The sequence below is a fragment of the Prinia subflava genome, chromosome 4 (assembly GCF_021018805.1).
Source record: "Prinia subflava isolate CZ2003 ecotype Zambia chromosome 4, Cam_Psub_1.2, whole genome shotgun sequence".
NCBI lineage: Eukaryota > Metazoa > Chordata > Aves > Passeriformes > Cisticolidae > Prinia > Prinia subflava.
Window position 1 is genome coordinate 73,435,400 of NC_086250.1, and position 12,144 is coordinate 73,447,543.

The 12,144-nt window shown below is 65.1% G+C and overlaps 1 protein-coding gene across 3 annotated transcripts in view; it reads left to right on the forward strand.

Annotated features, from left to right (window-relative positions):
* SBF1 (SET binding factor 1) overlaps positions 1-12,144 on the forward strand; it is a 72,488-nt gene that overhangs the window by 24,492 nt on the left and 35,852 nt on the right. For all 3 annotated transcript variants that reach the window (XM_063397196.1, XM_063397197.1, XM_063397198.1), the window contains exons 2-4: positions 4,523-4,608; positions 10,393-10,530; positions 11,289-11,423. In XM_063397196.1, coding sequence (XP_063253266.1) covers positions 4,523-4,608; positions 10,393-10,530; positions 11,289-11,423 — 359 coding nt within the window. The remainder of the gene's footprint in view (positions 1-4,522; positions 4,609-10,392; positions 10,531-11,288; positions 11,424-12,144) is intronic.

A 12,144-nucleotide genomic window follows, 5' to 3' on the forward strand; every position in this document is an offset into this window, starting at 1 on the left:
CGGCTGTCCCCTCCTGTCAGGGACTTGTGCAGAGCCACAAGATCCCCCTGAGCCTCCTTTGCTCCCTCTGAGCCCCTTCCCAGCTCCCTCAGCCCCTTCCCAGCTCCCTCAGCCCCTTCCCAGCTCCCTGCCCTGGACACGCTCCAGCCCCTCCAGGGCTCTCCTGTTGGGAGGGGCCCGGAGCTGCCCCCAGGGTTCCAGGGGGTCCCTCAGCAGGGCCAGCACAGGGGACAGTCCCTGCCCTGGGGCCGTCGCCCTCCTGCCCCCCTGGGCCCACGTTCCAGACTCTGCCAGCCCTGCAGTGCCCCCCCTGCCACTCGTGCACAGGTAGGGCAGAGCGTGGCTGGAGGATCAGGGAACCCTGGAATGGTTGGGTGGGAAGGGACCCCCGAGCCCCTGCAGTGCCACCCCTGCCATGGCAGGGACACCTCCCACTGCCCCAGGCTGCTCCAGCCCCAGGGTCCAGCCTGGCCCTGCTGCCAGGGATGGGGCAGGGGCTGCTGGCACCTCTCCTGCTTGCCTTGCTTGGTTGATGCAGTCGCTCCCAGGGCCTGCGGGGTGTTCCCCAATCCCTGTCTGGTGCTGCTGCAGGGGTTCATGGCTCCTGCCTCCTCCCAGGAGCCCCATCAGCATCCTGCTCCCTGCCTGGGCTGCAGCAGCTCCAGCCTGGGTTGGGGTCAGGGCTCGGCTCCCAGCGCCCCTGGCAGCAGCTCCAGGTCCTGGCAGGTTGTGTGGCCTCGTGCCTGCTCTGTCCCTGCCTTTGCAGGAGCCACCCCGGGGACTCCAGGCACTAAAGATTTCCTGGTGCTGTGAAGCTGCTGAATTTATAAATAATTCCTGAAGCGAGAAGCTTCCAGGCAGGGATGAGGCTGCCCCTGAACCTGGGCAGAGCTGGAGAATTATTAATGGTGTGAAATGAATGTTTCTGGAATAATTGAAGGTATCTGAATAATCTGGAGATTCCACACTCTCTCCTGGCTGGACATCACCTCCAGGTTAGAGCCTGGGGGAAGGAGAGCTGGAACAGCTCTGGCTCCTGTGGGGAGGACTTGGAATTGTGGAGTGCTTTGGGTGGGAAGGACCTTGAGTCTCACCCAGTTCCATGGCAGGGACACCTCCCACTGTCCCAGGCTGCTCCAGCCCCAGTGTCCAGCCTGGCCTTGGGCACTGCCAGGGCCCCAGGGGCTGCTCTGGGCACCCTGTGCCAGCTGCAGCGCTGAGCTGTGTTGTCAGAGCTGTGTGCTCCCCTGGGTGATTTCATCCCGAATTTCCGTGGTTCAGGGATGTGGGAGCCGTGTCAGCCCCTCTGGGTGACCCAATCCCTGTTACCCAGTCCCTGTGGGTGTCTGGTGCCCAGCCGTGTCCCAGCCTGCGGAGGAGCCGCTCCGTGGGGCTGGCCGGAGCCGTGATCCCGGCGCTGGTGGTGAAACACCTTCAGTCACCTGGGAGGGGAGGGAGTGGGGGTGAGGGTGGGACAGGGCTTGTTCCAAACAGCCTCCTTCGCCTCCAGTCCCCGTGAGAATTCCCTTTCCCCTCTCTCCAGCTCCGCAGGAGGGGCTGCAGGGCTGCTTCCCTTCCCGAGCCCTGAGCAGGGGCTGCCCGGGAGTCCCCCGGGCGTGTTCTAGGGGAGGCGGGCCCGTCCTGCAGGGTCTGGGGGACTCAGGGCTGGCTGGTGTCTGTGCAGGGCTGAGGCTCCCTTGTCCCTCGTTCAGGGGACGCTGGCAGCGAGGGACAGCGCTCTGTCCCCGAGCCCTGCCCGCAGCGCCAGCGCTCCCGCCGGGGTCACGCCGTGCCGTGGCTCAGCGCCGTGTTTACCTCGGGGCTTATTTCGGATTTCCTGTAGCACAACAACATCCCGTGACCTCCCCCGGTGCGCCCAGCCCCGCAGGAAGCGCTGTCTGCAGGCCCCGGTCACACCTGTGGCTTTCCTGGGAACCTTGAGCTTTCCCGGGAGCCGCAGCTGGGATGGGGCAGGTCCCGCTCTCCCGGGCAGGAAGGGACGGAGCTGAGTGGTGGAGCTGGGAAAGCTGGGCTCAGGCTGCCCCAGGAGCAGCTGGGGGGAGTGCCAGGGGGTGCCCAGGGTTCCCGAGCCAGGCTGTTGGTGACAGTCCCCAAAATCAGGAGGTACCTGAAGGTGGCAGCTCCTGGCTCTGGGAAAACCCTGGGAGATTCCCATTGTTCTCCACAGCCCTTGGAATGGTTTTTGTTTGTGTTGAGGATGATGAGCCTGAGACCCCCCCAGCCCTGGGCTGAGCCCAGTGGGCAGCAGAGAGGGGCCCCTGCCCCGTGCCCAGGTGAGGCCCCACCTGCAGAGCTGCCCCAGCCCTGGCACACGGCAGCAGGGCCTGGAGCTGCTGCAGAGCCCAGAGGGGCCCCGGAGCTGCTGCAGGGCTGGAGCCCCTCAGCTCCCAGGGATCCAGGCTGGGAGAGCTGGGGGGGCTCCCCTGGAGAGGGGAAGGGTCCAGGGAGAGCTCAGAGCCCCTGCAGGGCCTGGAGGGGCTCCAGGAGAGCTGCAGAGGGGCTGGGGACAAGGGACAGAGGGACAGCACACAGGGAATGGCTCCCACTGCCAGAGGGCAGGGCTGGGTGGGATCTTGGGCAGGAATTGCTGCCTGGAATGGAATTGCCAGAGCAGCTGTGGCTGCCCCTGCATCCCTGGCAGTGCCCAGGGCCAGGCTGGACCCTGGGGCTGGAGCAGCCTGGGGCAGTGGGAGGTGTCCCTGCCATGGCAGGGGTGGCACTGCAGGGACTCGGGGGTCCCTTCCCACCCAAACCATTCCAGGTTTTTGTGATCTTGTATCCGTTTCCCTTTAACTGAGGCTCTCCCAGGGGAGCCGTGCAGGGCTGGATGTGCAGGGCACAGCTCGCAGCCGTCGGAGCCGTAATCCTGACGTGGATCTCAAGGGATTTTCCTGTCTGGAACTTGAGCCGAGCCCTTGGCACCGGGAGCAGGCAGCCTTTGCCCAGGGCTGGGAGCACTCAGAGCCAGGGCTGGTGACAGAGCAGGGATGTGGTGACAGAGCAGGGACGTGGTGACAGAGCAGGGACGTGGTGTGGGAGCACGCAGCCAGGCAGGATCTGGTTGACCCAACCCCTGTGGATGTTTGGTGCCCAGTTTGGCTCCAGCCTTTCCATTTTGGGCCCAGGCTATAAATGGCCCTTTCCCTCTCCCGGTGCTGCTAAATCCAGCTGTGGCTGCCAGCGGTGAGCAGGACCCTGGGGACACGTCTGGGCTCCCAAAATAGCCCTTCCCTGGTGCTCCTCCTGCTTTCCCAGCCCCGCTCCCGGCCAGGACCCGGCTCTGGGATGGGGGAGGCCCCGGCGGTCCCTGGAGTGTGATAATCCCTCAGCAGCTCTGGAAGGGGCTGGAGTGTGGCCCCCTCCCCCTGAGGGGCTGCCTGCCTCGTGGCCGGGCCAGAATCCTCGGGATTTGTGGTTCCCAGCTGGATGCAGGAGCGGCTCTGTCTCTGGAAGGACAGGGGAGCCCTTCCCGGCCTGGCAGGGTCTGTGACAGGAGCAGTCGGTGCCACTGTCACCTCAGGCTGTCCCGGAACGGCGCCTGCCCTGCTGAGCCTTTCCCAGGCAGGCCAGCTCCCTCGGGAAACCGCAGGATTTGGGGTCTGGAGTGGTGTGGGCTGTGGGGCAGGGGAGGGTTTGGGTGCTCCCAGTGCTCCATAAAGCCCCGGGGCAGCAGCAGCTGTCGGAACCCGAAAGCAAATCCCGGGCAGGGATGTTTGGGGCAAGGCCAGCGGGGGATGAGGAGCAGGGAATGCGGCCCAGGGAAGGAAGTTCTGGCCGGAGAGGGGCCGGGGCTGTGCTCCAGTGCCGTTCCCACCTCCAGGGAAGGCTGTGGGAGCCGTTTGCTGTGGGATTCCCTGCGATCTGCACTGCCCCTGCTGCAGCAGGCAGCGCTGCTCGGCTGTGGTGGGGTCTCTGCAGTGCTGCCCGTGCATGGGGAGCTGCAGCATCCCTGTGCTCCAGCCCGGCATTCCCGGCGGGCAGGGGGAGCCGGCTGCCCTCTAACCCTGCCGCCCTCTAACCCTGCTGCCCTCTAACCCTGCCGCCCTCTAACCCTGCTGCCCTCTGACCCTGCCGCCCTCTGACCCTGCTGCCCTCTGACCCTGCTGCCCTCTGACCAACCCTGCTGCCCTCTGACCCTGCTGCCCTCTGACCCTGCTGCCCTCTGACCCTGCTGCCCTCTAACCCTGCTGCCCTCTAACCAACCCTGCCACCCTCTGACCCTGCCGCCCTCTGACCCTGCTGCCCTCTGACCCTGCTGCCCTCTAACCCTGCCACCCTCTAACCCTGCTGCCCTCTAACCAACCCTGCTGCCCTCTGACCCTGCTGCCCTCTGACCCTGCTGCCCTCTAACCAACCCTGCCGCCCTCTAACCCTGCTGTCCTCTAACCCTGCTGCCCTCTAACCCTGCTGCCCTCTAACCCTGCTGCCCTCTAACCCTGCTGCCCTCTGACCCTGCTGCCCTCTGACCCTGCCGCCCTCTGACCCTGCCTTGTCTCTGCAGGGAGCGGGGATGGGCAGGGACAGATCTTGCAGCGCTTCCCGGAGAAGGACTGGGAGGACAACCCCTTCCCACAGGGCATCGAGCTGGTGAGTGGCGGGGTGGCACCGGGGGGTGGCACCAGGGGGCGGCACCGGGGGGGGTGACACTGGGGTGTGGCACCGGGGGGTGACACTGGGGGGTGGCACCGGGGGGTGACACCAGGGGGGGTGGCACTGGGACACGTCCCACGGGGTCAGGCTGGGGCCGTGAGGGAGCGGATCCCACCTGCCCCGGGTGCATCTCCAGCTCCAGGAGTCTCCAGGGGTGGTGGGATGTGGTGTGCTGGTTCCTCTCCAGCCTCTCTGCCCCCTCCTTCTCCGGGATGAGCAGCTGGATGCAGGAATGCCTCCTGGAGGAGCCGTGGGTGCAGCCTGAGTGTCCACAGCCCCCTCAGGCCTTTCCCAGTGCCCTGCCCAGGCTGGATCCTGGGGACAGGGTCTGATGTCCCCAGCCCTCGGGGCAGGGTCAGTGGCTCTGGGAGATCCCGAGGTCTTTGGGATCAGCTGGGAGCTGGGACATTCCTGGGATGTGGTGCTGTGGGCATCCTCCGGACCAGCTCCAGCTGGTCCAGGGCAGTGGATTGTTCCCCTCATTGCTAAACTGGAGGGAGAGCTCTTCCCAATCCCCCCGGAGCTCCAGGGGGAGGAGCTGGAGCTCCATTCCCAGTGAATGGATGGGCTGGGACAGACCCCAGGGCGGAGCCCTCTGAAAGCTGCCCCATTCCCCCTGGAGTTCATGGAATCACGGATTTATTTGGGATGGAAAATCCCTCTGAGCCCATTGAGTGCTGTCAGTGGTGCCAAGGCCAGCACTGCCCATGTCCCCAAGTGCCACATCCACACAGCTTTGAAATCCCTGCAGAGATGGGGACTCCAGCACTGCCCTGGGCAGCTGTGACAGGGCTGGACATCCTTTTAGGTGGGATCTTGGGCAGGAATTGCTGCCTGGAATGGAATTGCCAGAGCAGCTGTGGCTGCCCCTGCATCCCTGGCAGTGCCCAGGGCCAGGCTGGACACTGGAGCAGCCTGGGGCAGTGGGAGGTGTCCCTGCCCATCGTCACTGGGGTCACTGGGGTCGCTGGCTCCTCGTCCCATTGTCACTGGGACTGGCAGTGTCCAGCTCCTCCTCCAATCTTGTGTCCCCTGAAATTCCAGTGCAATTTGGGACCTTTCTGTGCTGTTTTATCCAAGGCAAAAACATTTATTTTCATTTCTCTGCTCCGCGTTTCCTGGTGTCCACAGGGACTTGGGAACTGTCCCAAGCAGGAGCAAAGCTGATTTTTTTTTTCCCCAAGGGTCAAACTGTCCAGCCAAAAAATCCCTGGAATTCAAACAATTGGAGCCCTGTGCTGTTGGGAGCCCGGGGTGGCTCCAGGGCTTCCCACAAGCTCCCCAAGTGTCCTGGGGGAGCAGCTCGGGAAATCTGGGGGGGTTGGGTGGGGGGGGATGCTGTGGGCAGGGCCGGTCCCCCCTGGCAGCTTTTTGGGGAGCCCAGCGTTCCCGGGGGGTGCAGGGAGGGGGGCTGCAGCTCCCGGCCGTGCGCAGCGTCCGGCGGCGATTCCCAACAGGAATATCTCATTTTAATGGATCCAGTTCCGCTGGGGACACGCACAGGGTGCGGATAAATCACCCTGGGAGCTGCTCCCCGCCTGCCCAGAGCTGCTTCGTGCCTGGGGAGGGCATTCCCAGGGTGAGGGCATTCCCGGGGTGAGGGCATTCCTGGGGTGAGGGCATTCCCGGGGTGAGGGCATTCCCGGGGTGAGGGCATTCCCGGGGTGAGGGCATTCCCAGGGAGCAGCTGGAGAGCCTGGTGGGAAGGGAGATTCCTGGAAGCCCAGGGGCTCCCTGTGCTCCAGCAGGGCTCAGGGCCGTGCCCCACTCTCCCTTCTGGATCCTTCCTCAGCACTGGGCTGTAAGGACCTTCCATGCCATGATCCCACAGGTCTGCCGGCCTCAGTTTGGGATTTTCCATGTCCTGAGGCAGCTCTGGGATGGTTTTGGCACCCACTGGGTTTGTCCAGGCCCCCAGACCTGCTCTACCTCAGCATTCCAAGACATCCAGCACATTCCAGGGCCTGAAGGGGCTCCAGGAGAGCTGCAGAGGGGCTGGGGACAAGGGACAGAGGGACAGCACACAGGGAATGGCTCCCACTGCCAGAGGGCAGGGCTGGGTGGGATCTTGGGCAGGAATTGCTGCCTGGAATGGAATTGCCAGAGCAGCTGTGGCTGCCCCTGCATCCCTGGCAGTGCCCAGGGCCAGGCTGGACCCTGGGGCTGGAGCAGCCTGGGGCAGTGGGAGGTGTCCCTGCCATGGCAGGGGTGGCACTGCAGGGGCTCGGGGGTCCTCTCCCACCCCGGCATTCCAGGATTCCATGGTGAGGTGGGCACAGGTGTGTCCCTGGGGCCAGGACAGAGGTGTCTGAAGGGCATTGCTGGGACAGGCTGGGGGTCCCCAACTCCAGGGGTGGGAACGTTGCTGGCAGGAAGCTTCCAGTGCTGGTTGGATTTAGGTGTCATTAGCTGAGCCTCACCCGGTGTGTCCATGGAATCCCAGGCTGGGTTGGGTGGGAAGGGACCCCCGAGCCCCTGCAGTGCCACCCCTGCCATGGCAGGGACACCTCCCACTGCCCCAGGCTGCTCCAGCCCCAGGGTCCAGCCTGGCCGTGCCAATCCCCAGACATTTCCCTCCCTGGTGGGGCAGATCCGGGGTCGCAGCTGAGCCCTTGGAGCCCGCAGCTGTTCTGGGAACCCTGCAGAGGGAGGAGAGGCACCAGCACACCCCCCTGGGGGATCAGCAGGAAAAATAAATGTCCAGGAGCACGGCTTGGGACATCACGGGTGGGATCCTTGCAAAACGAATCCTTGGGAAAGCTGTGGAGTAACTGGGGGAGAGCTGGTGAAGGAGGAGAGTGGAGCCGGGGCGGGGGTCAGGCTGTGCTGACAGGGACAGGAGGAGAGGGAGCGGCCTCAGGCTGGGCCTGGGGAGCCTCAGGAGGGATTTGGGGAATTCCCTGCTGGAAAAGGCTGTGCAGCCCTGGCACAGCTGCCCAGGGCAGGGGTGGAGTCCCCGTCCCTGTTGGGATTCCAAGCCGGGTGCATGTGGCACCTGGGGACAGGGGCAGTGCTGGCCTTGGCAGTGCTGGGGATGGGTGGACTTGGCTGCCTTAGAGGGATTTTCCACCCCGAACAATTCCCTGATCCTGCTCTGTCCGTGGGGATCTGTGGCTTTGCCTCCCCTCACCTGTGGCACCTCAGGGTGGCCGAGCAGCCACTGTGGTGAGGCTGGGGTGACTCTGGTGACACCGGTGCTGTCCCTGCCAGAGCTGTCCCTGCCAGAGCTGTCCCTGCCAGCCCTGCCCTTTCCCGTGCCTGTCCTTCCTGGGCAAGGTGGGGCACTGGGGGTGACATCACGGGGCTCCTGCAGGAGGAATTACCCAGGTGGGACCGGGTGAGCTCAGAGCGGGCTGGGAGTGCCTCGGCATTTCCGTGTGCTCCCGCCGTGTCACCTGAGCCAGGTGTCACCTGCTGCTGTTGGGGGTGACCCATCCTCTCTGCACGTGCTGTTTTTAGGAAGCTGACTCCATATCCCACAGCCTGGGGAGAATTCCCAAGTGGCCTGGTGGGGTTTTGGGCCTCCCACCCCTCCTGTCTCTCAGGGGAGGGTGGCACCATGGTCCTGGAGTGCATCCCTGTCAGGGATGTGGCACTGGGAATGCTGGGGGGGACCCTGGGGGGGACCCAGGACAAGGGGGAGGGGTTGAAAACTAAAAGAGGGGAGATTCAGGTGGGATCTTGGGCAGGAATTGCTGCCTGGAATGGAATTGCCAGAGCAGCTGTGGCTGCCCCTGCATCCCTGGCAGTGCCCAGGGCCAGGCTGGACCCTGGGGCTGGAGCAGCCTGGGGCAGTGGGAGGTGTCCCTGCCATGGCAGGGGTGGCACTGCAGGGGCTCGGGGGTCCCTTCTATCCCAAACCATTCCAGGATTCCCTGATTCCATGATCCTGACCCAGCAGTGCCGGGTGCTCTGGGCTCCTCATTCCTGCAGTGCCAGGAGATTGTGTGTGGGGCTGGGAGCAGTGAGGGGGAATTCCCACATGAGGACAGTGCTATCTGCTCTCCCATGGGAGCCAGCAGAAAGTCCTGGGATGGAGAGAGCAGGGATGGAGAGAGCTGGGATGGAGAGAGAGCCTGGGATGGAGAGAGCTGGGATGGAGAGAGAGCCTGGGATGGAGAGAGAGCCTGGGATGGAGAGAGAGCTGGGATGGAGAGAGCTGGGATGGAGAGAGCTGGGATGGAGAGAGAGCCTGGGATGGAGAGAGCAGGGATGGAGAGGCCCCAGATCCCCCTTTGCAGGGACACAGAGTCTGGGAAGCAGCTCCTGAGGTGTTTTTTCCTCCCGTCCCTCTTGCTGCCATCCCAAGGATCCAGACTAAGCCGAGCTCCTGTCCCGTGGGCTTTTCCCAGGAGGGACAGGAGGATCCGTGGGCACCAGGAGCACGGGGAGTGGTGAGCAGCTGGGAAACTCAGGTGGATCCACCTGGGCTTCCCGAGGGAGCTGCAGCTCGCCAGGCCCTGGTGCCACCCTGTTCTCCTCCCGGGGTTTGCTGAATTCCCGTGTCCCACGCCAGGGAATTTTCCACAGCTCCTCGGCAGCCAAATGCAGCTCTGGGGAAACAAAGAAAACCCCCTGGGACTGGGAACCAACCCGGGGGAGTCCTGGGGCCGCCGGCTGGGATTACCCCGGCCCTGGGAGGGGCTTTGGGAGGTGCCCGGAGCTGCTGCAGTGACAGTGGCACAGCCGGGCCGTGTTTGTGCCAGGGCAGTGGTGCCACCTCCTGGAGCCACTCCAGAGCCCGTGTCCCACCTGTCCCCTGTCCTTCGGGACTCGCTGTGGTGCTGGCGTGGGGTGTCTGTGCCATGGGGGGCTGGGGATGTGCAGAGTTTGGGGTCTCTGTGCCATGGGGTGTGCAGAGTTTGGGGTCTCTGTGCCATGGGGATTTGCACAGTTTGGGGTCCCTGTGCCATGGGGTTTGGGGTCTCTGTGCCGTGGGGTGTGCAGATTTTGGGGTCCCTGTGCCATGGGGTGTGCAGATTTTGGGGTCTCTGTGCCATGGGGATTTGCACAATTTGGGGTCTCTGTGCCGTGGGGTGTGCAGAGTTTGGGGTCTCTGTGCCATGGGGATTTGCACAGTTTGGGGTCCCTGTGCCATGGGGTTTGGGGTCTCTGTGCCGTGGGGTGTGCAGATTTTGGGGTCCCTGTGCCATGGGCTGTGCAGAGTTTGGGGTCTCTGAGCCATGGGGGTCTGGGGTCTCTGTGCCATGGGGATTTGCACAGTTTGGGGTCCCTGTGCCATGGGGTTTGGGGTCTCTGTGCCGTGGGGTGTGCAGATTTTGGGGTCCCTGTGCCATGGGGTGTGCAGATTTTGGGGTCTCTGAGCTTTCCCAGGAGCTGGGGGCTCCTGCCTGGCCGGGCTGTCCCGTCACAGCTCCTCCCAGGGAGGGGTTCTGCGGGTGGCTCCTGCTGTCCCTGTGGCAGGAGGGGACAGCCCTGGCCCCCTCCCCTGCAGAGCGGAATTTGGGAATTCCCAGAGCGGGGCCAGGGGGTTCCAGGAGCCCGGGGGGCTCTGCCCAGGGCTCTCCCTGCTCCCGGCCCGTGGGGCTGCCCTTCCCCAGCGCTCCGTGGGTGATGTGGGACTGGGATCAGGGCTGGGATCAGGTGTGGGTGAGGCTGGCAGCCCCTGAGCCCTGCCCGTGGGCGATGTGGGGTTGGGGTTGGGCTCAGGGCCTGTCTGTGGGTGAGGCTGGCACCCCCTGAGCCCCCCGTGCCCCCCAGTTCTGCCAGCCCAGCGGGTGGCAGCTCTTCCCCGAGAGGAACCCCCCCACCTTCTTCGTGGCCGTGCTGACCGACATCAACTCAGAGCGGCACTACTGCGCCTGCTTCACCTTCTGGGAGGCCGTGGAGAGCCCGCAGGTACGGGACAGGGACAGGGACAGGGACAGGGGACAGGGACAGGGGACAGGGGGCACAGGGACAGGGGACAGGGGACAGGGGACAGGGACAGGGGGCATGGGGACAGGGACAGGGGGACAGGGGACAGGGACAGGGGACAGGGGACAGGGGGACACGGGACAGGGACAGGGGACAGGGGGGCACAGGGGCACGGGGACAGAGGGACATGGGGGCAGGGGGACATGGGGACATGGGGACAGGGGGGCAGGGGGGCATGGGGACAGCGGACATGGGGGCAGGGGGACATGGGGACAGGGGGGCAGGGGGACAGGGGGCATGGGGACAGCGGACATGGGGGCAGGGGGACACGGGGACAGGGGTGCAGGGGAGGCACAGGGATACAGGGACGGGGACACGGGGATATGGGGACACAGGGACTGGGGATATGGCAACATGGGGACACAGGGACATAGGGACAGGGGGAGCACAGGAACACAGGGACATGGGGACACGGAGACACAGGGACAGGCTGACAGTGCTGACAGGGAAAGATCTGGCTCCCCTTGGCACTGGCCAGGGGTTCCTGCCTTCTCTGTGCCACAGGAATGCCTGGATGGATGGGCAGGGTGCTCAGCAGTGCTGCTGGAGCAGCACTTTTGGCTCTGCTCAGGGCTTCCTGCCTTCCCTGTGCCACAGGAATCCGGGCCCTGGCACGGGGAGCTTGGGACAGCCAAGAGCATCCCTTAACCCCCAGGCTGGGCTGGTTTGTGTCTCCACAGCCCCAGAGCCACGCCAGGAACGGTGAGGGCGATGAGGAGGAGGAGGAGGCCTCGTCCCTGGTGCAGCCCGCCCAGCTCTTCGCCCCCAAGAGCCTGGTGCTGGTGTCGCGGCTGGACCACGCCGAGGTGTTCCGGGTGAGTGGGGAGCTGTGCTGGGAAGGGCTCCGTGCCCGCGGGAGCTGGCACGGCCCCGTGGGAGCAGAGCCCTGCCCTTGGCACCCCGGAGCTGCGGGGCTGGCAGCTGGGCCCGGCGGCCGCGGGACACGGAGCAGCTGCCGGGGAAAGCCGTGAGGGACAGCCCGTCCTGGGAGCAGCCTGTGCCAGCTGTGCTGGCTCCAAAGGTGCTGCATTGTGTGCCTGGGAAGGGCTCGGCAGGGCTGGGGGCTGAGCGGGTCGTGTCCGTGGGGATGGGGCTGGGAGCGCCCAGCCTGGAGAGGGGAAGGATCCAGGGAGAGCTCAGAGCCCCTGCAGGGCCTGGAGGGGCTCCAGGAGAGCTGCAGAGGGGCTGGGGACAAGGGACAGAGGGACAGCACACAGGGAATGGCTCCCACTGCCAGAGGGCAGGGCTGGGTGGGATCTTGGGCAGGAATTGCTGCCTGGAATGGAATTGCCAGAGCAGCTGTGGCTGCCCCTGCATCCCTGGCAGTGCCCAGGGCCAGGCTGGACCCTGGGGCTGGAGCAGCCTGGGGCAGTGGGAGGTGTCCCTGGCCTTCTGTGGAGTGGGAATTCTCTGAAATACAGGATCTGTTTTCCCAAGCCTGGGACAGCAGAGCAGGGTCCTGCCAGGCAAAAGCTGGGGCAGCTCCAGGGGACAGGGTCACCTCCCTTGTTCCCAAAGGTGTCCTGCCAGCTGCTC